This window comes from Chelonia mydas, chromosome 1 (assembly GCF_015237465.2).
Source record: "Chelonia mydas isolate rCheMyd1 chromosome 1, rCheMyd1.pri.v2, whole genome shotgun sequence".
Lineage (NCBI taxonomy): Eukaryota > Metazoa > Chordata > Testudines > Cheloniidae > Chelonia > Chelonia mydas.
This window is the reverse complement of record NC_057849.1, coordinates 44,367,553-44,395,144: the sequence shown is the minus strand read 5'-3', so window position 1 is coordinate 44,395,144 and position 27,592 is coordinate 44,367,553. Positions and strand designations below refer to the sequence as shown.

General features: G+C 39.1%; 1 protein-coding gene across 7 annotated transcripts in view; it reads right to left on the bottom strand.

Moving 5' to 3' along the window:
* WASF3 (WASP family member 3) overlaps positions 1-27,592 on the bottom strand; it is a 138,483-nt gene that overhangs the window by 13,365 nt on the left and 97,526 nt on the right. For all 7 annotated transcript variants that reach the window (XM_043531074.1, XM_037891455.2, XM_037891427.2 and 4 more), the window contains 4 exons: positions 24,695-24,837; positions 14,800-14,934; positions 10,818-10,971; positions 8,778-8,895 (listed from right to left, as the gene is read on the bottom strand). In XM_043531074.1, coding sequence (XP_043387009.1) covers positions 8,778-8,895; positions 10,818-10,971; positions 14,800-14,934; positions 24,695-24,827 — 540 coding nt within the window. In that variant the 5' untranslated portion in view covers positions 24,828-24,837. The remainder of the gene's footprint in view (positions 1-8,777; positions 8,896-10,817; positions 10,972-14,799; positions 14,935-24,694; positions 24,838-27,592) is intronic.

The window sequence follows — 27,592 nt, the reverse complement described above, 5'->3', positions numbered from 1 at the left end:
TCGTCTGCAGTAACAATAACAATGAAAGAGTTAAATATCTCCTTATACTATGGACCTGACAGAAGAGAATGTTATTCATTACTGTGCTATTACTGTTTCTTTGACATAAATTAAAATTTTCTACAAAAGTAAGTAATGATCTTCACCTATTCCCCCTCCCAGTAAACACAGAATAATTGCCATTGTTAAAAAATATATTTTTTAAATCTTTCCTCACAATACATGGTAATGATGTATTCAGACAATTCTGAAATGCATCTGATAACGCTTCTTAGACATACAAATAATACAGATATATGTGTAAAACATAATCAGAATGAATTGCATACAAACACCCATGGTTTTGTATGCCTATAAAGCACCTATAGTTTTGAAAGAAATATGGAAAAGTGGTAACTCTTTCCAGCTACTATTACATGCCACGATTTGAGATTTCTTTTTGTAACTCGTTTATCCTTTCATGTCTGAATTAACAAATAAGAAAAAGAACAAAATTCCTCCCACTCTCTCCTCGCTCTCATTTCACATTATCTTATAGGAAATGAGTCACATTAATCATATTTGCAACACATCAGTATTCAGTTCAGTAATTTATTTTATCATGAAGCTATCAGACTGTTTCATATACTTGAGATTTTGGTGTAAAACTCCAAGTCCTTTCAGTGAATTCTTTCTTTCTTCCTCTCTTTCAGGTGCTGTTTTAGTGCTTTCACAAACATCCACAACCCCAGTGGTAGCTATCCTGCCCAGCCAAGATGATGAATACATTTAAAAAAAACTTAGAAATTAAAAAAACAAACAGATTTATTAAAGGGTCAAGTTTAGGTTGTGTAGTTGTTACAGATTATTTATGATTTGTACCTTTATTGAATGAGCAGTGGAATCTAGACTTGGATAACATTTACCTCTAACTTTCTTGATTTACTGGTTCACTTTAAATCTAGAGATTTCTCCAAAACATTTAAATTTCATTCAAAAGGATTGGGAAGATTTGTTACAAAAGAGAATTTTTTTTATTTCAAAAAGGCTGACTTTCAAAAATTAAGGAAATTAGTTAGGGGAGTGGATTCGACTGAAGAATTTACGGATCTAAAGGCAAAGGAGACCTGGGATTACTTCAAGTCAAAACTGCAGAAGCTAACGGAAGCCTGCATTCCAAGAAAGGGGAAAAAATTCATAGACAGGAGTTGTAGACCAAGCTGGATGAGCAAGCATCTCAGAGAGGTGATTAAGAAAAAGCAGAAAGCATAAAGGGAGTGGAAGATGGGAGGGATCAGCAAGGAAAGCTACCTTACTGAGGTCAGAACATGTAGGGATAAAGTGAGAAAGGCTAAAAGTCAAGTAGAGTTGGACCTTGCAAAGGGATTTAAAGCCAATAGTAAAAGGTTCTATAGCCATATAAATAAGAAGAAAACAAAGAAAGAATAAGTGGGACCGCTAAACACTGAGGATGGAGTGCAGCTTAAGGATAATCTAGGCATGGCCCAATATCTAAACAAATACTTTGCCTCAGTCTTTAATGAGGCTAATGAGGATCTTAGGGATAATGGTAGCATGACAAATGGGAATGAGGTAGATATGGAGGTAGATATTACCCTATCTGAGGTAGAAGCGAAACTCGAACAGCTTAATGGGACTAAATCGGGGGGCCCAGATAATCTTCATCCAAGAATATTAAAGGAATTGGCACCCGAAATTGCAAGCCCATTAGCAAGAATTTTTAATGAATCTGTAAACTCAAGAGTTGTACCGTATGACTGGAGAATTGCTAACATAGTTCCTATTTTTAAGGAAGGAAAAAAAAGTGATCCGGGTAACTACAGGCCTGTTAGTTTGACATCTGTAGTATGCAAGGTCTTGGAAAAAAATTTGAAGGAGAAAGTAGTTAAGGACATTGAGGTCAATGGTAAATGGGACAAAATACAACATGGTTTTACAAAAGGTAGATCGTGCCAAACCAACCTGATCTCCTTCTTTGAGAAGGTAACAGATTTTTTAGACAAAGGAAACGCAGTGGATCTAATTTACCTAGATTTCAGTAAGGCATTTGATATGGTGCCACATGGAGAATTATTAGTTAAACTGGAAAAGATGGGGATCAATATGAAAACTGAAAGGTGGATAAGGAATTGGTTAAAGGGGAGACTACAGCGGGTCATACTGAAAGGTGAACTGTCAGGCTGGAAGGAGGTTACCAGTGGAGTTCCTCAGGGATCGGTTTGGGGAACAATCTTATTTAATCTTTTTATTACTGACCTCGGCACAAAAAGTGGGAGTGTGCTAATAAAGTTTGCAGATGATACAAAGCTGGGAGGTATTGCCAATTTATAGAAGGACCAGGATATCATACAGGAGGATCTGCACGACCTTGTAAACTGGAGTAATAGTAATAGGATGAAATTTAATAGTGAGAAGTGTAAGGTCATGCAGTTAGGGATTAATAACAAGAATTATCGTTATAAAATGGGGACGCATCAATTAGAAGTAATGGAGGAAGAGAAGGCCCTTGGAGTACTGGTTGACCACAGGATGACTATGAGCCGCCAATGTGATGTGGCCGTGAAAAAAGCTAATGCGGTCTTGGGATGCAACAGGCGAGGTATTTCTAGTAGAGATAAGGAGGTGTTAGTACCGTTATACAAGGCACTGGTAAAAACTAATCTGGAATACTGTGTGCAGTTCTGGTCTCCCATGTTTAAGAAGGATGAATTCAAACTGGAACAGGTACAGAGAAGGGCTACTAGGACGATCCGAGGAATGGAAAACCTGTCTCATGAAAGGAGACTCAAGGAGCTTGGCTTGTTTAGCCTAACTAAAAGAAGGTTGAGGGGAGATATGATTGCTCTCTATAAATATATCAGAGGGATAAATACTGGAGAGGGAGAGGAATTATTTAAGCTCAGTACCAATGTGGACACAAGAACAAATGGATATAAACTGGCCATTGAGAAGTTTAGACTTGAAATTAGATGAAGGTTTCTAACCATCAGAGGAGTGAAGTTCTGGAACAGCCTTCCAAGGGAAGCAGTGGGGGCAAAAGACCTATCTGGCTTCAAGATGAAACTCGATAAGTTTATGGAGGAGATGATATTATGGAATAACATGATTTTGGCAATTAATTGATCTTTAACTATTCATGGTAAATAGGCCCAATGGCCTATGATGGGATGTTAGATGGGTGGGATCTGAGTTACTACAAAGAATTCTTTCCTGGGTATCCGGCTGGTGAATCTTGCCCACATGCTCAGGGTTCAGCTGACTGCCATATTTGGGGTCGGGAAGGAATTTTCCTCCAGGGCTGATTGGAAGAGGCCCTGGGGGTTTTTCGCCTTCCTCTGCAGCATGGGGCACGGGTCACTTGCTGGAGGATTCTCTGCACCTTGAAGTCTTTAAACCATGATTTGAGGACTTCAATAGCTCAGACATAGGTGAGACGTTTATTCCAGGAGTGGGTGGGTGAGATTCTGTGGCCTGCATTGTGCAGGAGGTCAGACTAGATGATCATAATGGTCCCTTCTGATCTTAATATCTATGAGAATTACATCTGCATATAGGGTAGTTTTATTTTTATCCAATATCAGTAGTGACATTTCTTTTTATTAGTGCGCAAATGTCGGGCAAATAATTCCACTGCAGCTCTGGTGATGGGTATGTGGGGTGATGAATGCAGAACTCTAGAGGATATTACCACTTTCAAAGAGAACTGTGATTAGAGTGGTGTGTGTCTCTCTCTTTAAATAAAATGTATAGAGCCAAGTGGATACAACATTTGTATACGAATCTGATCTGCAAAAATGGTCCATGAATATAAAGCAGATTTCTGTGGATTTGCAGGGCTCTAAAAATGTAGTAGAAACCATGTAAACAAGTAGGTGCTATAAATTAAAGATAGGGAAGGAGTGTATAGTCTGACTTTCTGAAAATAAGTACTTCAACAAACATGGCAAAGTATTGTTAGAGACCGTAAATAATTAGCTTCAGCATAACACTTGCATTAAAAAGGTTAGCAAAAATTATGCACAAAAAGCATCTGCAATGAAGTGATAGGGGTGATATAAGGAAATAGTTCCAGCATGTATCTGCAGTACTTTGAAGAAATTAAAAAAGTTCACCAATAGTTAATTTATTAACTTGAGTTTACCAATTGACAGCATAATATCACATCAGAGATCACTGACTTGACTTCTTAAATACAATTGTAGAAAATCACTTAAACACCTTATAGTCTTAAAATTATCAGTTAAAATGAGGTACAGAATTCTTCAGGGGGAATACAGAGGAAAAACTAGAAAGTGGGGGAAAAGACTGTATAATTTTTTCCTCAGAAACCTGTTAATGACCACTAATTAATGCTCATCAAAATTCACTTGATTCACATTTTTGATTGTAGGTTTAAAAACAGTAAAGCAAAAACTTTGACAAATTCAAGTACACTAAACTCATTACCCTACTTTGTGTGCAAAGCATAACAATGCAGAACAGGAGACCTTATAGTAGCTTTTAAATGCACACAGGGTTTTAAAAAATTACACTTTTGTTCAGAGTGAACACTGTCATTTGAAAGAACCATCATATTAAATTTTCATGTATGCCTCCATGAGTTTCCTAATCCTGTAAAAATAGGGTCAACAATGGATAATAGGTCTCAAGAACTTCCTACGGCCAATACCTCAACCATTTAAGGCAACTGCCCCACAGATGCTCTGAAAACCTGAATCTGTGAGTGATGATCACCTTTTATCTCTCATTGATTGTAACGGAAGTGAGACAAAGAACCTCACAGGATTAGACCCTAAATTAGCATTCTACTTGAATGTCTGTTTTTTAGCAGACTACACAAAGTTCTCATTTAGAAGACTTGTAGAGCTTTTACTCTGATAAGATACAAGTCATTTGTGGAATTCTCATGTACTGAATTCTATGTGGAATTTCAGCTACAAAAATATAAATGAATCAAAATCAACTCCATTAGAAATGGTTGTCATTGCCGCTTGACTAAATATACTCAAATACATCTAAAAAGTTGCCATTCTGTGAAGTAAAGTATGCTCACGCTGTCTGTAAAAACTGCAAGTGCTACGTTAATAAGATTTGTAACAGAGATCTCAATATTCCTGAACTTTGTTTTTATTCAACGTCCAGTATTTAAGACAAACAAAAAACATTCAATCTGTAATCTGAATTACATTTTTTTTTTTAGTCCACATAGGGTCTATTTTTGATCAGCAAGTTAAAGAAGACAGCATCATTCTTAAAGTGCATGGGTATTCAATAGGGATGGATAATTTGTCTTAAATACATATGGCGTGTAAACCTCTGAGACCTGAAAGGAAATCATATATTAAAAGGGATATAAGTAACAAATTTAAGAAATATTCCTCTAGTGGAATTCGAGACACAAAATGCAATTCTTCAACTAACAAAACAAAATCTTGTCATCTTCTTTCCAACAACATTCTAAGGGTCTAGGACAGTGTTTCTCGAACTTTTGTATTGGTGACCCCTTTCACACAGCAAACCTATGAGTGCAACTTAAATACAAAAAAAGTGTTTTTAATTTATAACACTATTATAAATGCTGGAGGCAAAGCAGGATTTGGGGGTGCTTTTCTACCTCAGATGAATTGGGCCTTCCACAAATTCTTGTAGCCTTTTTATGCCATCATCGCACTTTTAATCAGGGCTGTCAAGTGATTAAAAATTAATTGCAATTAATTGCATGGTTAAATAATAATAGAATAACATTTATTTAAATATTTTTGGATGTTTTCTACATTTTCAAATATGCTGATTTCAATTACAAGACAGAATACAAAGTGTACAGAGCTCACTTCATATTTATTTTTTATTACAAATATTTACACTGTAAAAAACAAAAGAAATAGTATTTTTCAATTCACCTCATACAAGTACTGTAGTGCAATCTCTTTGTGAAAGTTGAACTTACAAATGTAGAATTATGTACAAAAAATAACTGCATTCAAAAACAAAACTATGGAAAACTTTAGAGCCTACAAGTCCACTCAGTCCTACTTCTTGTTCAGCCAACCGCGAAGACAAACAAGTTTGTTTACATTTTCAGGAGATAATGCTGCACACTTCTTGTTTACAATGTCACCTGAAAGTGAGAACAGGCGTTCACATGGCACTGTTGCAGTCGGCATCGAAAGATATTTACATGCCAGATGCACTAAAGATTCATATGTCCCTTGGTGCTTCAACCACCACTCCAGAGGACATGCATCCATGCTGATGACGAGTTCTGCTCGATAATGATCCAGAGCAGTGTGGCCCAACGCATGTTCATTTTCATCATCTGAGTCAGATGCCACCAGCGGAAGGCTGATTTTTTTTTTTTGGTGGTTCGGGTTCTGTAGTTTCCACAAAGGAGTGTTGCTCTTTTAAGACTTCTAAAAGCTATTCCACACCTTGACCCTCTCAGATTTTGGAAGGCACTTCAGATTCTTAAACCTTGGGTCGAGTGCTGTAGCTATCTTTCGAAATCTCACATTAGTACCTTCTTTGTGTTTTGTTGAATCTGCAGTAGAAGTGTTGATATTAAGAACATGTGCAGGATCATCATCCAAGACTGCTATAACATGAAATATATGGCAGAATGCAGATAAAACAGAGGAGACATACAATTCTCCCCCAAGGAGTTCAGTCACAAATTATTTAATGCATTATTTTTTTTAACGAGTGTCATCATCATGTAAGCCTGACCTCTGGAATGGTGGCCGAAGCATGAAGGGGCATACGAATGTTTAGCATATCTGGCATGTAAATACCTTGCAATACTGGCTACAAAAGTGCCACGTGAAAGCCTGTTCTCACTTTCAAGTGACATCGTAAATAAGACGTGGAAAGCATACCTCCCATAAATGTAAACAAAGTTGTTTCTCTTAGAGATTGACTTAACAAGAAGTAAGACTGAGTGGAATTGTTGGCTCGAAAGTTTTACATTGTTTTGTTTTTGAGCAATGTTATGTAACAAAAAAATCTACATTTCATAATGAGGAGATTGCACTTTCATAATAAAGAGATTGCACTACAATACTTGTATGAGGTGAATTAAAAATACTATTTCTTTTATCATTTTTACAGTGCAAATATTTGTAAGAAGAAGAATAATATAAAGTTGGCATTGTACACTTTGTATTGTGTTGTAATTAAAATCAATATATTTGAAAATGTAGAAAACATCCAAAATATTTAATAAATTTTAATTGGTATTCTATTGTTTAACACTGCGATTAAAATTGTGATTAATTGCAATTAATTTTTGTAATCACAATTAATTGTTTTGAGTCAATCATGTGAGTTAACTGCGATTAATTGACAGCCCTACTTTTAATGCACAGTAACTTCCACCCAGAGCTGTCTGGCTCTACACAGTTGCAATGAAGACCTGTGTTCTCTCCCAATGCATGGTAGAATTCCCTACTGACTACTGGGACAATTCCTTGTGGCTAACAGTCTTCAGGTGAGTGAGCCTACTGACCAACCCTTCCAGTTCAATCTATTTTTATTCTTGGCCGGCGTGCATCCCACCTCCCTTCAGATGGCAGGGTTCCTTGTAGGCTCTATGAGCAGCAACGGGAACAGCAGTTCCATTTTACGTTAGTGTTAACAGACCTGGTGAATGTTCTATGTGATTTATGATGCTGAGAATCCACTAGGGTCAGAAGGAGTGAATTTCACTTTATGAATTTGGATGAGTGAAGTTTCACTATGGTGACTCTTCACTTTGATTTAGAGGCAGATGACATATGTGCATTCTAAGTTTTAACATGCAACTCTCCAAATCAGCAGTCTGATAGTCCTTACTTGGAGCTCTTTTCTTCTGGAATCCTTTAGACCAATTAGGCCCCTTCCCTGGTATCCAGGAGGACATCATGTTGGACAAGATAGGCAACTGCTGATTCATCTACCTTTTCTTCTCACTCTCCTTTCTTGGGACTGCATGAAGAACCTTATGGCCCTTCCAGAGCTTCCTCAAACCAATCAGCAGCAAAGTGGCAACATGAATAAGCATCCACTAAACTCTTCATCCCATGCAAGCTAAAAACAAACACTTTACAAAAATATATATGTGTACATCCTCACTATAGATGATGCACATGCCTCTAACCCCTGCTAGTCAAATACCTGAACACACTAGTAAAAATTTGGAAGATTCTTCTCTATGAAGAACTTTAATTTTTTTTTTGGCTTTGAGGAGCAACAAGGAGTATCATTCCTAATACACATCCACTCTAGTTGCTGATCCATGAAATATCTGTGCTACCTTACTCACCAAGTCTTCCAATAGAAGTAGAAAAGAAGAGTCACAATTAAAGAATATAAAGAATTAACAGGATAATTATCTGAAATTTATGTTTTCCTGTGGGTGTGGGGTAGCTGGATAAAGAACCCCTAATAATGAATATAAAGGTAAAGAAACGTTATAAAAACATTACAATTCAAACTTTATTCCTACCAAGGCATATACTCTTCCCAATGAGGCAAAGATAGCTGATTTCCTGTATACTAAAAAGCAGATAATAGTAAGGATTTAAAGAAAACTATAGTTCTGTTTCATTCCATTTCCAAACCTCTTAAAGTAAAAAGAATAAACTGTAATCAAACTTCTAATACGAAACCTACTATTTCAGTCATATCTAAGTAGCAACAGACTTTAGACATGTACATAAGCTAAGCACAACTTAGCCTGGATAAGTGCACATGCATAAATTCTGTATATATATTCTACACATATTTATTATATGGCTATTTACCTTTTGTCTCCTCTTCTCTTTTCGTTTATCTTCTGTATCTTGTAGCATTTTTTCTTTCCAAAGATCAAAAAAATAGGAGGGATCAGTATAGAACTTCAAACCATCTTTCTTATCATCTCTGTAAACACAATGGAAGAAAAGCTTAGCAAATGTCAATAATATGTCATTTAAAACACAAGAGGCTCAGCTTTGAGCTTTGTTGGTTTAAGCTTGGTCCCTTTCTATTGTTTAACTGTAGTAAGCCAAATAAAGTACATTGCACATAATTTTAGTTCAACATCTATGAAAGATCTCCAGAGCAATGTCATCTATGTAAATGAACTACACTAAAATATATCTAACAGAATTAGAAGAAGTCTTTGAATCATGATTTGAGGACTTGAGTAACTCAGACAGTTGTTATGGATTTATTACAGGAGTGGATGGATGAAGTTCTGTGGCCTGCGTTTCTGGCTTTAAGGTCTATGAGTGCACTAAAGCAAAATCTCTCAGTTACACCGCTATACACTGTCACCCAGGTATAATTATGCAGCACAAATAGATACGCAAAATACTTCATTATTCAGCTATTTATGAAATTTTAATTTAATTTTTAAATATTCAGCAATTAAAATGATCTACAATTATACCTTCAAGGTAATGATACTAAAAATACGCTGCAATCACTCTGATATATGTATTATTTATATAGAGCTTTTTCAGATAAGTTACCGAAGCACAAGTGTGTACTTTTTGCAAAAATATTGTACAATCAGAAATCAGGGCATCCTGTTATAAGCATTAGTTATATTTAACAATCACTCATATTTAAGCAATCTAATACCCAAGACATTTTAGGGAAAGAAATGATAACGTATTACCCAGAATACCTAGAAAAAGACTGAAAAATGAGAGTCTTTAAACAGACTATTATAAATCTAATGGAAACAGAGAATGAAGTCCTGCTTACTGTACCTGTCTATTTGCCAGGAAAAAGTCAGGCAATGAAAACAAACAGCAGCAGCACCCAAAACTCAAGATAAACAGAATAAAATGGTAATTACTATAGTCTTCCTTTTCTTTACAGTATTTATATACTCAATGACAACCTCAATTTCCTGTTACCAATCAGGTTCAGATTTACATTATTCTGAAATGGGATGATTTCAACCACAGTGCAGAAATGGAGTACAATTATTCATCACAACCGTATGACAGTTTACATTTATTTTACAGTATGAAAATCCAGTTGTCCATTCAGTACGATCCATAAAACTCGTCATATTATATGTCCACTAAAAAATTACCCATCTCCACTTCTTAGGTTCACTTTCAGATGTTAATTTTTTGAGAGAAGGAACTATCTGCACTCGACAGGTATGCAGACAGTGTCCCTTTTCCACTGCACCCAGGAGGGGCTGCTGATCTCTATCTAGGTATTTATGGAACCACATTCATTGGTTGAAAGTCATCTGGCATGGCAATAACTTACAACACTCCTCTGCACATGGATAAATTAAAATTGAGATTAAGTGACTTATCTAAAGCTATAGAGGAAATCAGTGTAAGAATGAGGTTTAGAAATTGGGTGTGTCTGGCTCACAGTCCTGTGCTCAGACTGAGTATCTTTAATATAATAATTTCTACAGCTCCTTCCACATACAAAGCACTGCAAAACCAAATTATGTTACATTATATCCAATGAGCCATTTTCCAGATTCACAGAAAGCCAATCTATGAAACTAATAATATGGTTTACTTTTCAAATACGAAAAATATTAACCCCTAGAAATTAATAAATTGTTACCGTTCAGTCTGACGGAGCCTTGCATTATTTATGCTTATTCAGTTTGTTAACATTGTATCATCTTGCAATGTGCAAAGGGTGACTCAAACTATTACCTCATAAAACCTGGGGATACACCTCAAACCCTGTGTTCAGAAATGCATCTGTACTGTATAGTTACCTACCCATTCTCCTCCATACTGCTAAGAATGTACCTAGAATTAAACGAGATGAATAGCACAGTACAAGAATTTAGGCACTGACTTTATCCATACCTATATGGTGTAAGAATATTCAATGGAGGTGGTTTGTCACTCTGATTGTAGATGTCAGCCACTGGATTAGGAATGCTGTTCTTTGAAACAACTTGCTGGTCCTGTATTGTCGAACTTTTAAATGCTTTTTTCATGTTGATATCCTGTAATGATACTATTAGAGAGGAAAAGAAGATATTTAATTGTGGATATTTTCTAATATTACTACAGACCAAAACTGAGATCTCATTTTTACAACATTAAAGAGTTTTTTATTTGAAAATATTTCAACAAACTTTTCAGTACTCATATGTAGTAGCAAAACTGAAGTAATATTTATATATTTAATTTGTTTAGTAAATCTTGTCAATGCATCACGTGAGAACATAGGAATTACCATACTGAATCGGACCAAAGATCAATTTAGTACACATCCTATCTCCAATAGCGTCACCAGATGCCTCAGAAGGTGTAAGCACCTCGCATTTGATCTCACCCTGATCTCTAATAGTTAGAGATTGGCTTGTCCTTGTGAATGAGACAGCTGTTCCCAATCAATATCGTTCATTAAATATACTCCAATCATGTCTCCCCTTATTTGTCTCTAAGGAGAATAACCCTAGTCTTTTCACGCTTTCTCCATATGAGCGTTTTTCCATGCCCTTGACCATTCCTGATGCCATTGACCATTCCTCTGAACCACCCTAAATTCTGCAATATCTACTTTTAGATGGGGTGACCAGTAATGAACACAAGATCCTAGATGAGGCTGCACTACTGATTTATATGAAGGATCTGCAGCAGTATGAACAGCAGGAGGGGCTAGCCACCCAGAGTGCATGCCCATCAGAGAAACTGGATACGTACTCAAGGCGGCTCATGCGGCTATGGCTTTATTCTATTATTAGCACACTTACTCGATGAAAGCTAGTACAAGTATGTCTCCTCAAGCTGGGAATCACACCCCCAGCTCAAAATTTAGACTTACCCAGGTCCAATTCTTGAGTTGATATAGATAATTTAGAAACATGTAAGTGTGTGAGTTTAGATTTTTTTCCTCCAATGTGTACTGCTTTGCATTTATTTACATTTAATTTAATTTGCCATCATGTTGCCCATGCACCTAGCTTGTTTAGATCACTCTGAATTCCTCTCAATCCACTCTGGTCCTAATTTACATAACTACATCATTTGCAAGTTTTGTTACCTAACTATTCATTCCCCTCCTTTTCCAGATCACTAATATACTAAATAACATAGAGCCTAATATAAAATCTTGAGGCACCTTGCTGCTAACCCTTTGCCATGATAAGAATTGACCACTTAATCCTAATCTTTGCTCCATCTCCCACCCCATTTTTGAGCAATATTTAGCCTCTCACTCCATGACTACCTAGTTTCTTTAGTAGCCTCTAAGCAGATGGAGGATTTAGGAACAAAAAATGAAACTTCAAGTCCCTCTTTCACCTGGTTAGCACATGTGGGTACACAAACATTTGTTTTTGACACTCACTTCTTTTTTAACCTAGTTGAATGTGAAATGATATGATCAGAATTAAAGGCAGCTTTTTCAATCATACAGTCTTGAATCGTTACATCCTAGTTTAGGAGTAAAAGATTTCAAACATATAGATGATTCAGGAGCCTAAGCCCCACTGAAAGTCAATGGGATTTAGGAGATTTTGAAAATACTATCCTTAGCAATTACCTATCCCATTCACTGTGGTGTTTCCAACAACGACATTAGGATGAAATCTTCCTAAAAAACTTTTTTCTACTGATATTAAACTGATTGGAAGTATTATGGTGCTTTCAAAATTGTGTCTGATTAATAACTGATTTTACTGAATTGAATTTTAGGCAGTCAGAAATCTAGATTAACCTCTGGTACCAATCATCTTTACTGCAAAAATTCCAATTTCCAGAGCCAAAGAGTCAATGAAATTCCTTACTGAGATTAAAACAACATTAAAATAGTTTGTGTGTGGCTCATTAATTTGAAAGGTCATTAGCAGCGTTGGGGTAACTATGGAAAGTACTTTTGAGTGGAGTCTCCTGTGACCCTCAGATCTAGTGAGACATGAACATCGAAACAAAAGCTGCTCTGAGTGTCTCTTTACAGCTTCATAGGCTAACCAGAAACTATCCACAATGGAATAAATGGGCTGATTTTTTTAAAAAAATTTAAAACTAGTTAAGTGAACTTAGTGCTCCTGAAATGTACCAGATTGAAAGATTTGAAGATTGAGGTCCTCCAATTTATCAAAGAACAGGTTCAGTATGGACATGAGTAGTGCTAATTTCCTCACATTTTACTATAACAATGATTGGTGCCTCAAACCTAAGATGCAGGAGCACCTGAAGATAGCTCAGTTTCTCAGACTACTTAGTTCTTGACCCCTCTCCTGAGATGGCCAAAAAGTGTTAATGTCAATTCTGGTATTTTGCAAAGCAGGTATCTGTTAACTAGCAACTGGACTGAGATAAGCAACTCTTTACATAGAGAAGGCAAAACAGCCATCCCAAATTAAGGGAACTTTAATTTACAGGGAGATATTGATAAGACATTCATATTACGTTGCCATACTCTTCCAGTAAAGGGAGCATGTTCAGCAGCTGCTTCAAACTCTCATGTCGTTTGTGGCCTGAATGAGGAGCTGGCAATTTGTCCTGCCAGCTTGATAGGCTCCAGTTGACTACATTCAGTGCCGGCATTAGAGGCGAGCAATTTAACGCATCTGGGAAGAGAGGGGCCAAATTCTTGTGTTTTCCTTGGCTGTTAGGAAGCAAAACACCTAGGGCTTACCCTGACTAGGCTGCCTCACACATGGTCTGCCTCAGTGATACCCTCACTGAAGACTCACAAAAGACTGATTTATATTTCACACTAGATTCTTCTGGCAAATCCAGTTGCAAGATATGAGGAACAGTACAACTCCTGAAAGCAAGCATGCGATTACAATTGCATATCCACAGTGTGCGAGTTCCTTTAATTCAGCTTGAAGGTATCCTTTGTACCAGAATGCAATGTCTCGTGTACAAGTGAAACATATATCCTAATATAGCCCTAATATTTTTAATCATTAAAGTCAGCAGCTTCTTCAAAGAGATCCATTTTTATACTTACACAGTTGGCATTACGATTCTAGAAAAATCCAGCATCAAATTATACAGAGCCTTTGAATTGTATCATTTAAAAAAACCCAAGCTTTTCAATGTTAGGAAATTGAACTTGCAAGCAAGCTTGCACATTTCAGCTTTCTTTTTTTTTTTTTTTTTGTTAAGGTAGGACATAGGAATATGTTTTTAAAATTATTTAACGCAATCTGTGGTTTCAAATAGAGTACGGGCCTTCCTCAAGTTTTTAATGCACATTACAAAATGAATGACCACATTAATAATTATATATATAAACAAGTGATGCTGTAACTTTGGTGTTGATCCAAGGATGTGCAGTATCTGGTGATTCGAACTTTGTATCACATTAGCTAGCTGATAATACATAAATCTCCATTTTCTTTAGGGAAAGATGATTATAACAGCATTGATTAGAGCCAGTCATTCTAGAGACATATTGGTAATGAATGTCAACTTTAACTTGCAACTCCCCCCTTTTAAAATAAGAGGGCCAGGTGCCCTAAACCTTTTAATGGTTTTACGATTAGGAATATTTTCATTGATGACTAAATTAAATAACTTCTGATTTATTAAGATGACTTAGATCATGAGCATAAGAGCTATGTCTCCTGTCCCGAAAGGCAAGGATTGTATCACAAAGACCTCAAAAACTAAAATTTTAAATCAAATATGAAGAGAGCTAAGAGGTTCAAAATATTTCTCTCCAATTAACCTAATCTGATTTTTTCCAGCAAGCCCTCCTAGTAAACATGATGAGCTATCAGCTCAGCATTATTCCAAAGGAAAAGCAGTGATTGTTGTGTAATTAATTACTGTGACCTTGTCAACATCACTTCTGGTTCAGTGCTTTTATGCAATTACCTACCCTCTTCCACTGTTGAATCCAGCTGGGTAACTTTGACAGCAAGGCGATCAATTCTGTCTTGAAGAGAATTTGCTCTGATGTAGAAGTTGTTGGCCTCATTAAACAACTCACCAAATATGTCTTCAGCATGCTTGCCTGTAGAGAAAAATAGAGAATGCCATCTGTTAAAGACTTATAAAACACAGGAAACACTGCTTCAACAGCATGATATTACAGTTAAACACTCGTAAAAGAATTACAGTATACTAACGTACTACGCACTTTAGCAATGCAGTATTACATTCAGAATAGTTAAATGCAATGCAAATGGTCAGACAGATCAAAATAAACTTAAACCATCTCCTTAAGTAGCTGAGCTGCTAACAAAAACATGTAATCATTAAAATTCACTTCTGTGTTGAAAACTCCATGGTAGCCAATGTCATTGCTATCTTTTAAAAAGTTTCAGAGTCAATCCTGGGAATAGTAGTGAGCCACAGTAAGTCAGGTATAATTTAGTATATTTATTAATCACCTGAACAAGAGTGAGCAGCAAGAAGTGACAGAATTCTGTTAAAGTTCTAAGTTGTGCCCTATAACCAGGCTTAACTGTACACGTTGTTAATTAAGGACATTCCAAAAATGCCCTTCAGTGCTATGTATTGATTGCTGGGTTGTTCAATGAAATCCTTTTGGAATCTATTGCTGGAGAGTGAAAAATGTCCACATTCTATAACCCTGGAGGAGACGCCCCTTTCCTGGATCCTTTATTTGGAAAATAGAGTCTATTAATTTAACAGTGACAAGTGATGCTCACAGAATAGGGATGAAGGAAAATTTACAATATTTTGATTTTATTTTCTTTCTTTTCCGAGTGGGGGAGCTTCTGAATAGTAGAACCTTCACTAAGTGTGGTGTCAAAATCTGTAGATAACATAATGAGCTAGATGAGGGGTGGCCAACCTGTGGCTCCAGAGCCACATGAGGCTCTTCAGAAGTTAATATACGGCTCCTTGTATAGGCACTGACTCCAGGGCTGGAGCTACAGGTGCCAACTTTCCAATGTGCCGGGGGGTGCTCACTGCTCAATCTCTGGCTCTGCCACAGGCCCTGCCCCCACTCCACCCCTTCCCTCTCCCTCCCCTGAGCCTGCCGTGCCCTTGCTCCTCCCTGCTTCCCACCAGAGCCTCCTGCACACCATGAAACAGCTGATCGGGAGGTGCAGGAAGGGAGAGGGAGGTGCTGATTGGTGGGGCTGCCAGTGGGCAGGAGGCGCTGGAAGCAGGGGAGCTGATGGGGGGCTGCTGATGTATTATTGTGGCTCTTTGGCAATGTACATTGGTAAACTCTGGCTCCTTTTCAGGCTCAGGTTGGCCACCCCTGAGCTAGATCCTGAGGTGCACCCAAGCTCTGCTTAGCGCACCTAGTGGGGAGATAGATGTGGCATTGTGCCATCTTTCTGCTCTCCACCCCCCCAATAAAAGTCTTGGGGACAGCTGACAAAGAGTCATAAGGACCAGAAAAAAAAGGGAAACAAACTTTTAGCAATGCCTCTATTTAAATGTTCATCTTCAGCCTTCAGAATTTACTTTCCATTAAAATGAATGGTCTGTTTGCAGCTCAGAGTTATTGTTTCAGAGTACTTGTAGATTCAATAAGACAACACTGCATCTGTTCACTTTCAGAAGATTATCTTTACAACCAGAAGAGCTAGGAAAAATATATGTTAAAAGTTTGCATTTTGCAAAACAGATAGTATGGGAGAAACTGCTTCACTAGCCTTCCCCAGGCTCTTTACTGGCTTTCACAGACTCCCTCTGATGTTGTGGCTAAATCAAAAGCTAAAGTTTACAAAAAGTGCTTTAAAAGAAGAAAAACAATATATAAGTCTCAGTTTGTCAGTTACCTTAAAGGAGGTAGAAGAGATGATTAAAGATCTGCTTGTTAATAACTTTCTCTTTTTAACACTGAAATTTTTTTTCAACTGTACTTGCTGCTCTACAAATGAATGGTGACTGGAACACTAACTTCCTGCTGATAACAACAACAATCTGGTAAAACAACATTGTAACAGATAACTCAAATGAACATGGTCCAAACAATTTCTTAGACACAGCTTTTCTAGTTGCTCAGAATATTACTTTTTAAATTAGATTTTTTAATAACACAATTAGTTGATACATTGGAAAGCTGAGAACTTGAAAGGTGTCTAAAGTTAGGAGGCTCATAGCTTCCATATTAAAAACTGATTGTGCTATTAAAAGACGACCATTTAAAAACAGTATTACACAGCTTCTGGAAAAGCTAAATATTAATTTGCAAAAAAGAAAAAAATAGTTACTTCACTTTCTAATAACAGCAGGGAATCTATGCATAAGACATTCCAAAAGTCAAACTGCTATCACCCATTACTATTTCTGGATCAGTGTTTTTACAACAGAGGTGATCTGTTAATCCTTAATTTTAAAAGCTCCTCCCCAGCCACCCCAAATAGATAAATAAACTGAGAGTCCTCTCCACTTCACCCCCCCAAAAACTTTCAATCTCTACTGTTTCCTTATAGTTACTGTGATATCAGACACCAAAAAGCAGTTCCTCCCTGCACTTCCAAGTATCATCCTCATTCTACTCCATATTAGACTTTTCTTGACAAAGTGGCTTGCAAAATATACTTAAGTCTTTTGAGAAGATCACTACTACTTTTCATCAAATAACATGTATCATTATATTTCTCTCCAACTTCTGCAATAAATAACTTGTGGGACATTGGTCTACAAAGTTTTCATGAATCTGTAGTTGATCTCTGGTAGCAATCTCTGCAAAAATCAATTGCAATTAATTCCCTACAAAAATCTGAATTAACATATTGAATAAGATGTCTCTGAAGTTACCTTCTGTAAGAAATGAAACTTATTAGTGCTGGTTACAGAAAAGAAACAAATCAGTGATGCAGATGAGCCCAAGGAGCAAAAACCTATCAGTGTTAATCACAAAGACTATCTTCTTTTAAGCTTTATGACAGGGTCGGGCCAGATGGCTACAGGAGAGTGATTTTTTTTCCACTTATCACTTTATTTTGTACAAAAACATTTAAAAGGTTGCCACATCAGCTGCCTGTGTTCTCATGCAATTGTACTTTTTGCTTAAGATTATTTCTGTTACACTTTTCCAATTTTATTTTCTGCTGATCTTATTTATTTGCTCCACTTTCTCCACACGTTTGCCCACATTGTTGCAGCTGTGCTTAAATAATCCCCTTTCTTCAACTTGGCAAGCCCTCTCCCACCTTTCGGACTGACAGGATTTTATTTTTCCCCATCCAGTTCCACTAGTGTTACTACCAACCTGTATTTCTCTGCCTGCTCATCTCCCTTGTGAGCACCTCTGCTTCTCAGCCAGACAGAAGTATCTAAACATTAGTTGACTGATTCCCCTGTCAAACCATATTAGATAACACTTGACTGGTGACTCCAATGTGGGAATCTGGGAAACACCCTGAAACCATGGAATTCCTATACATGTCATGACTGCTAACAGATCTGCAAATTAGGACTACTGGCAAATATATCTTTTCTTTTTGACTAAACATTGGTTTTATTTTGAATTTGTAATGAATACTAAATTAAGATGGCATTTACTACCATTGTGGTGTCCGTCACAAGGATGAAAAAATGACACTACAATGTTTAAGTAGCTAAAATTAGCACAACCTTAACCTCAGTTGAGAAGTAATGTAAAAGCAAGCATGGCGGCACAGGATAGAATATTAGAGTTCACAGGGCAGCAGTCAGAGAAAGTGAAAAGAGAGTTGCAATATATTAATACTACTACTATAAAAGTAGGGTTGGCAGAATTTGATTTTTTTATAGTTTTGACTGATAATGTTTACTTTTAAGCATTTTTTAATTTTTATCTATTTAAATTTTCACAATGGTGGGAAATTCTGGGAGGGTCAGACAATTATTTAATAAGAGTAGATAAGATTCAAAATGTTGACGTTTTATAACTGTTACAAAGCAAACTGTCAACATCACATGCAAAATATACAAAGAAAATATCCTTAAATCAAACCCTAATAAGTTCTCAAGCAGCATTTATATTTTTCCATCAGTGTCTGTGTATGCCCTCAACAGAGCCGGCCTCTGGGGTGGGTGGCCAGGGCGGCTGCCCAGGGCGGCCTGCTAAAGATGGCGCTGTGCACTGGCCCAGCCCAGTTCTATACCTGCATGCTGCGGCCAAGGGGCCGCGGTGCTGGTTCCTGTCCACCCGGCCCAGCCCCTGCCCCACTTCTCTCCACCGGCGCCGGGCAGAGAGGAGCCCTCAGCCGCTGCGGCTCTGCTCCGGCCCCACCTCCTCCCCCAGAGGTTCATACCACTGGGTGGTGCGAGCTGGCGGGGGAGGGGGAGGCTCGGTGGCAGGCCTGGGTCAGGGTTTCTGGCTGCCCCAATTTCATGCAAAAATTTAATTCCACAGTCTCCTTTACGCTGTTCCCCCTCAACACACACACCCAGGGCTCCCTGCATCCAGGTCACTTTCCCCACCTGGGCTGTGCTGTGAGGCATCAGCAGCTGCTGCTCTCATGCCCTCTCCTTATGCAGCCCAGGCAGGGAAAGTGACCTAGATGCAGAGAGCCCTGATGTTGCTCCTCGCCCCCCCCTCCCCCCCAGTGTGCAGAGCAGAGGAGCAACAGTCCTGGTGGGAGCGAGCAGCAATGCCAGCTGCTTTGTGCATCCAGCTCTGTTTCCCCACATAGGTGCAGGAGGGGGATGCAGGGGTTAGGAGTGAAGGGGGTGCAGGAGGGGGAGCAGGCCTTTGGGGTGAAGGGAGGATGGGAAGCCTGGGGAGCCCATGGGGGCCAGGGGCAATGCGGGGGCACCATGCCCATAGGGGCCAGAGGCACCAAAATGCAAGTTCGCCCAGGGTGCCATTTTCCCTAAGTCTGGCCCTGGCCCTGAAATCAACGTTTACCAATGAAAATCTAATTCTTCCAAGCCTATATAAAAGTATCCAAGATGGAGAGTTAGCAGCCAGCATTTTGTATGCACAAAGCTCAAGGAAGAGGTCTGACTCTTACTGGGGTCTTGTCTACGCTTAAAAAGCAGCTGCACCACTGTAGCGCTTCAGTGTAGCGCTACCTATGTAGACGGAAGAGCTTTTCTTGTCGGCATAACGACTCCACCTCCCCAGAAGGCGGCAGCTAGGTTGACAGGAGAATTCTCCCATCAACCTGGTACTGTCTACACAGTGGGTTAGGTCAGTTTAACTAGATCGCTCCAGGGTGTGGCTTTTTCACACCTCTGAGCAACATAGTTATACTGACCTAATTTTCTAATGTAGACCAGGCCTCAGTATTAACACTGGAGGGAACAAAGCCCTGGGGGCCAGAGATGTGCATTTCACTCGTGCAATGAAATTCCAATCTGGTTTGGCCAAAATATATTAATTGTTAAAAATTGCTATTTCCCTTCTCTTGTGTGGGTTGCTCAGGAATTATCATTTTAGCAGCATGTCAAAATAACTGACCATGATTGTTCTAATCTAATCAGCAGCAGCACACTACACTGAGAAAGCCCAAGAGCTGCCAGAGCAGAGTGAGAGGGGATATAGCTGGATCAGGCCCACCCCACGTTTAACCCTATTAGCCCCATTCCTCCCCAGACCCAGCAAACGGCACCATTAGCCCTTCCCCAATACCCCTCTGGGGGCAGAAGCTCCTTTGACCTCCCAGGGATGGAGAAGAGATGGAGGGAGACAGCACACACAAGCTCGGTTAGTCTTCCACTGGCCAACCTTGAGCCTAGCATGTGGCCCCAACAGCCCATGCCTGCTTCTGGGATAAAAGCTTTGTCCTAAATCCTGATGCTCAGGTGGCAAGAGTCTGTGCTGTGGTGCTGAAGGTTCAGGACTCACACCTGACCAATAATACATGATGGGAGAAAGTTGTTACAGTTGAACGTAATACAATGAGTTTTTTTACCTTTTTCTTTTTTTAAAAACAAGGAAGTTACTTACAAAAACCTACATTAAGAATATTATTCAGGTTGTACAATCAAGCACTTAACAGGCAGACTTATGGTTGCCCGTCTTCTTCTTTAGTATGGCTTGGGTAGCTAGCAATGATTACAAATTTACAGCTAGATTTGATAGCTAGCACATTGCTGCAGCAGTGAGCTGGTGAATGTCCTTCAGGCCCCCAGCGAAGAATGAAGGGAACCCTCAGATATGATGTACTCCATCGTTTGTGCCTGGTGACCACAGTTGCATACACGTATTTGGCTCATTTTTCATTTAAAGAGGGTTTGTCCACATCTCCAATGAGATGTCATGATGCGATTCAATCAGCACCAGTCAAAACCTGGTGGTTCCTCGGCAGGGTCAGAGATGAGCTGCTTGCTGTGAGCGATCAAAATGTTCCATGTGGCTCTTTCCTTGAGCCTCAGCATTGAAGTTGAGCGAAAGGCTCTTCATGCAGTTCCAAAGAGGATTGCAGGATTTTCATCTGGTCTTTGGTGGGTTCTGCAGGTCATCATGCAACGGATCCTCATGTTTGCATTGACATGACTGAGAAAGCAAGATGTCTCAGCAGCTCTTCTAATCTGTGGAGGCTGGATATGCGACAGGACCAGGAGTCAGTCAACTTGAATCAATTTGAGCGTCTCTGACACTATGTGCATGGTGTTATTGAGTTGTGTATCAAGGAGTTTAGTGAGACCTCTGTGAGCCAACACTCAGTACTCAGATGCAGAATACACCAAGGCAATTGTTGAGGTTCATAGGGTCCATGGACTGAAGCCTCATGATGTTCTGGCCAGTTTCCGGATAAACATAACACAAGACCTGACCTTATCACAAGTGTTCTCAAAGTGTTGTCGAAAGGTCAAACTCTGGTCCAGTGTAATGCTGAGATACTTTGGGTTAACCTAATGGCTGACGTTCTTACCGTAGAACTGCACATCGAGTTTGGTATTAGACATTTTATTGTTCAGACGGAAAGTGGTCACCTTAGTTTTCAGGTTAGGCCTAAGTTTCCCGCATTGGAAATAATCAGTCACTGTGCTAAGATCTTGGGTTAGTGTGCACTTGATGGTATGGAGGCTTGTGTGCTGAACAGCTAGGGCGATATCATCCGCATACATGAATTTCCTCGATTCTGTCGCTGGCATATCCATGGTATATAGATTAAAAAGTATCAGGGCCATGCAGCATGGTTGCCTGTCAAACTTTAATTCTGCCCCCTTCTGCATATATATTATGAAACAGTTTTTAGTTACATAATCACATAGTTACCTAATCACATACTGGTTTTTTTTACAGGACTCCAGTGACACTAATTTATTATTGACTATTGGGCTAGGATGATCTCACCACCACAGAAACTAAGGAAGTGGGGCGAAGTAGAAGGGAAATGGACAACGTAGCAATACTTAAAACAAAGGAGTATCATATTTATGTTAACAGAGTTTTACACCCATTATAATTTCAGTTCCAAATATCTTTAAGGTCTGCATGCTTCATAATTCTCAAGTACAATTACAGTCTTTTATTCCTTTTGGGAACCCAAAGTTTGAGTCTTTTAAGGGAAGCAGGCTCAGCCTGTGTCTAAACTCTCCCTGGTTCAGTACTTTCCCTTCCAAGGGTCTGTCATAGATTCATAGACGCCAAGGCCCAAAGGGACCATTGTGATAATCTAGTCTGACCTCCTGTAGAACACAGGCCACAGAACTTCCCCAAAGTAAATCCTAGAGCATCTCTTTTCGAAAAACAGCTTATATCAGTGAGGTCCTGCAATGGGCACTAGAGAAAAGTTGCAACAACTACATGATACTGACGTAAGTCCAAACTGTTACCGCCGGGAAGGGGAGAATTCCAGCCTCCGGTTGTCCAAAACCAAATCCCTAGCTTTTGCTGTGAGGAGGGCAAAAAAAAACCCAAGCAGCCGCCGCCAATCTGGTGATACGGGGAAAAATTCTTTCTCCGCTCCACAGTGGCAACTAGCACAGCCCACAGCAACCTAGCACAGGAAGGGAGGGTGGGTTCACTGCTGGTAAGCAGCAAACAGGAAGTGACTGAGCACACTGCTCTTATCATGGCTCCAAATCTCCTGACAAATCCTGTGAGACATTATGGCTCCAAATCACGAGCTAAATCTCACAAAACCTTAAGCCCAGCCCAGAAGTCCTGAGGAGGCTGGAAATCTCTCAAGACCTGGGCCATCTTGTCCTTTTTACCCTCTTCCATTGCAGGAGCCACGAAAACACACCCTTCACTGCGCTCAGGGCCCTCTTTTGGATGGACAATACATTCTTGGTGTCTGGGACAAAAGGCAGTATTGTACTACTTCCTGAAGTGTTCAGAAATAACGATCAAAATTTTGCATGAATTAATCTTTATGCTTTCTTTTGAGAATAAACATTTTGATGTTCTCTACTAGCCAACCCTTGCACATAAGGATTCAGATATGATCCTAATACTAACAAACTGAGAGGCATCTGTTTCGGGAAATACAGCTGAGCAAGATGCACATATTTGAACCCCAGCTGGGGTCGGGACCTGACAGTTTTGAGGGTAACTTGAGGTCGAATGGCTCCCAACAACACTTCCCTGAACAATATAGTTGTAACAGAACACTGGAGGAAAAACAAGCTCATGGATAAGAGAGGTAGTTCTGTTAGCTCTCAGCAGCAATGGCATGCACTGTCTTGTGCAGATGGAGCCAATGACAAGCACCAGCACAAGAGCACTCCTGTACCCCTCCCAACAAGTTTTTTATGCAGTTCCATAGCTTGATACTACAGGTGCCAAATCCTCTAAGTGGAAATGCACAGAGGCCCTCTGTGTAGAGCTCCTGCTTTCAGTGCAAAACAGAACAGGACACAATCTTAACTTCAGCATCACAATAGCTCTGCCACAATATATATAGAAATAGAATCCTGAGGACATACCCCATGAGATTCACTCCCATTAAACAACATTTAGAACTGCAGTCAGATATTTAAATATGATACTTTTCTTGGACACAGTTTAGTACAGGGTGGTTTAGTCAGAGTTCACTGCTCTCTAAACAAGTTCAGTTGACTCAAACTTTCCCAATAAATGTAAGCTCAAAAGAATAGTATCTAGTGCCATTATCCTACGGAGCTGGAAACCTAGTGAAGTCACATGACTGACTTTTTAATTAAGAGCTTTACCTGCATAAATTACTTCATGAAACGATTTGTTTCTGGCAGAAAAGAGTCTAAAGTCAAACATATTTAATCTATAGCTAAAATAAATATCGTAATTATCTGAATTTCTAAAATACACAAAAATTGAAGCTCTTTCTTCTTTAAATAAATCTAAACAAATCTAGACTTTCTTTTTAAAATTCTCTTAAGTTACTCTAACTTTCCTCAGTTACTGTTTGTCTTTCTGCTTACAAGGGGACAATGGGATCCATTCTCTTCCTGATATGTGTGCTTATTTCTCATTAGTATTAACGTGTCATGTGCATATAAAGGAAGAAGAGATTCCTAAGAAAAAATAAGTTCTTTAAAAGACAACTGAACCAACTTCCTATGGCCACCAAATGCCAAGAAGCAGAGTGGTCTACTGGACTGAGCAAGGGACGAGAAGCCAGGAATTCGTGATGCATGTTCTAATCTTGGCTTTTAGATTGATTTACGTGGCCTGGGGCAAGTTCACTTATTCTCTCTGTGCCACAATTTCCACATCTAAACTCTAGCTGCCTCAGGGAGGTGTTTGCACAGACCTTTGAAGATGTAAAGCAATATATAAGAGCAGAAGTATTATTATTATACACTTTGCAAATGGGGAAGTCTTACATTTTAATTTGTCCATTTAAAACAAGCAAACTTAAAGCCTTTGTGCGACTCAATTTTTCATTAACAAACAAAAGTACAAAACTATAAAGACTTACTCAGACTGCTTAGTTGCCGTATAATAGCAGCAAGGGTACTGTTGGTTACACATTCCAATTCACTAGTTATTCCTTCAGGAAGAGCTCCTCGGCAGAGGTGCCTAGGTTCAATGTTCCTCTTTACTAAAGGCATGGCTAACAATCTGCAATTTACAGAAAAAATAGTGTTATAGTTCAAGCAAAATAGGAAGTTACAATGTATACTGGAGATTTCCCTAATATACCTTAAATAAGTGTTTCCTTTATTGCTTATTTTAGATCACCTTCAGGTGTTCTACACGGCCCAGAAAACACAAGGATGACAAGCCCCTGCCCTGAAGAGTTTATAGTCTAAATGGACTTAACAGACAAACGAAGATCTAACATCCAACAGTAATGTGCTGGGGGAGAGGACACAGGTTACAGAAATAAAATTGCTCACTTAAGGTCTTATGGGTCGTACAGCTGTTGGTTGTGTGTATGTTACGGGGTTTGATATTTTGTAACTGCAAATATTCTTAAATTTCTAGGTGATGTTGCAGAAATATGCTTTTAGGAATGATCTGAATGAGGTACTGATGCAGACTTGACAAATAGATTTTGCAAGACCATTTCAAGTATAAAAGGCAAAATGGAATGTGCTGAGACATTTGTTAGCGAAAACAAAAGGGACATCAAGGCTGGTGTCCCTGTAGGGGTTGAGGATGGAGACAGGCAACCATGTGGCAAAACAGAGCAGACTGAAGGGATTGTGAAAGGAGACAAGGGCACGATGGCTGTATAATACAGGTCCGAAAGAAAGTAAAGACGAAAAGTTTGAACTTGATGCAACGTCCAATGGGGATACAGTGAAGTGACTCAAAGGTGGAGGTAAACATAACAAGTTACTTTTTTAATATCAGTTAATAAATCTTTGTAAATTCAGTCGAAGCCACTGAGAGGCAAGAAAGATCATTTTGAGATGGGCATTTTGGAACAAACAAAGGGAATGAGGCAAAGTTAGTATAAAGGAGATTAGAGAGAGGAGGAAGTTGCAATAGTTAAGGGAAGTGATGATCAGCACGTGAACCAATGATGTTACTGTAGACATGGGAAAGCTCATGTATTTTCTTTCTTTTTTAAAAAAAATATCTGATGACAACAGCCATGCACTATTTAAGAATAAATGTTTAGATCTGTAGGATCACAGATATATTCCAGGAGGGCACATTTTTGTACAGAAATCTGGTATCTACCTTGGAAAACTGTAAGTGGCAAGACTTTATTTGAAGGCAAATACTGAAGTCTTCCTCTTTGCTGCACTGGAACAGTAATAAAGTAGTGACCTTTCACCTTTAATTTACTCCTGAGATAATTCTGCACAACTGTGCAATGCAGAATTTGTGCTGAAGGGGAGATTGCTTACCTGTAACTGGAGGTTCTTTGAGATGGTCCATATCTGTATTCCACTGAGGGTTATCCACATGCGCTGTGCGCTTGGAGCTTTTCAAAGTAGTCCATCGGTCCACGCATGCGTCCTTGTACTGCCTCATGGTTTCACCCAAGGCGATAAAGGGCAGGATGGACTGACTGCACCTTCAGTTCCTTCTCTACCACAAATCTAACAAATCTGCAGCAGAGGGGAAGGAGGGCGGGATTGGAATACAGATAGAGATTACACATCTCAAAAAGCCTCCAGTTACAGGTAAGTAACCTCCTCTTCTTCTTCGAGTGATGGTCCCTATTGTATTCCACTGAGGGTGATTAACAAGCAGTCAAAAGATAACAGAAGGGTGCACCATCGAACGGAGACTGCTGCACCAAACGAGGCATCCGTCACAGAGTCTTGCACCAGGGCATAGAGAGAAGAAAAGTTGTGTACTGAACTCCACATGACCACCTTACATATGTTCATAAGGGACATATTGTGGAACGCGGCGGTAGTTGATGCCTGTGCTCATGTGGAATGGGCCCGAATCCCACCTGGTGGGAACTGCCCTGACAACTGAAAGAGCGTAATGCACCCTGAGACCTACTTCAAGAGTCTCTGGATGGAGATGGCCTGCCCCTGAATTCGGTCTGCTATGGCAACAAATAGTCTAGGAGACTTCTGGAATGGCCTCATCCTTTGTAGGTAAAAAAACATAAGAACAAAAGAGCAGCCATACTGGGTCAGACCAAAGGTCCATCTAACCTAGTATCCTGTCTTCCGACAGTGGCCAATGCCAGCTGCCCCAGCAGGAATGAACAGAACAGGCAGCCCATTCCCAGTTTCTGGCAAACAGAGGCTAGGAACACCATCCCTGCCCATCCTAGCTAATAGCCATTGATGGACCTTATCCTCCAGGAACTTATCTAGTTCTTTTTTGTATCTGTTATAGTCTTGGCCTTCACAACATCCTCTGGCAAAGACTTCCACAGACTGACTGTGCATTGTGTGAAAAAAATACTTCCTTTTGTTTTAAGCCTGCGCCCTATTAATTTCATTTAGTGACCTCTAGTTCTTGTGTTATGAAAAGAAGTAAATAACACTTCCTTATTTACTTTCTCCACATCAGTCATGATTTTATAGACCTCCATCATATTCCCCCTTAGTCATCTCTTTTCCAAGTTGAAAACTCCCAGTATTATTAATCTCTCCTCATATCGAAGCCATTCCATACCCCTAATCATTTTTGTTGCCCTTTTCTGAACCTTTTTCAATTCCAATATATCTTTTCTGAGATGGGGCAACCACATCTGGATGCAGTATTCAAGATGTGGGCATACCATGGATTTATATAGAGGCAATATGACATTTTCTGTCTTATTATCTAACCCTTTCTTAATGATTCCCAACATTCTGTTCACTTTTTTGACTGCCACTGCACACTGAGTAGATTTTTTCAGAGAACTATCAACAATGACTAAGATCTCTTTCTTGAGTGGCATCAGCTAATT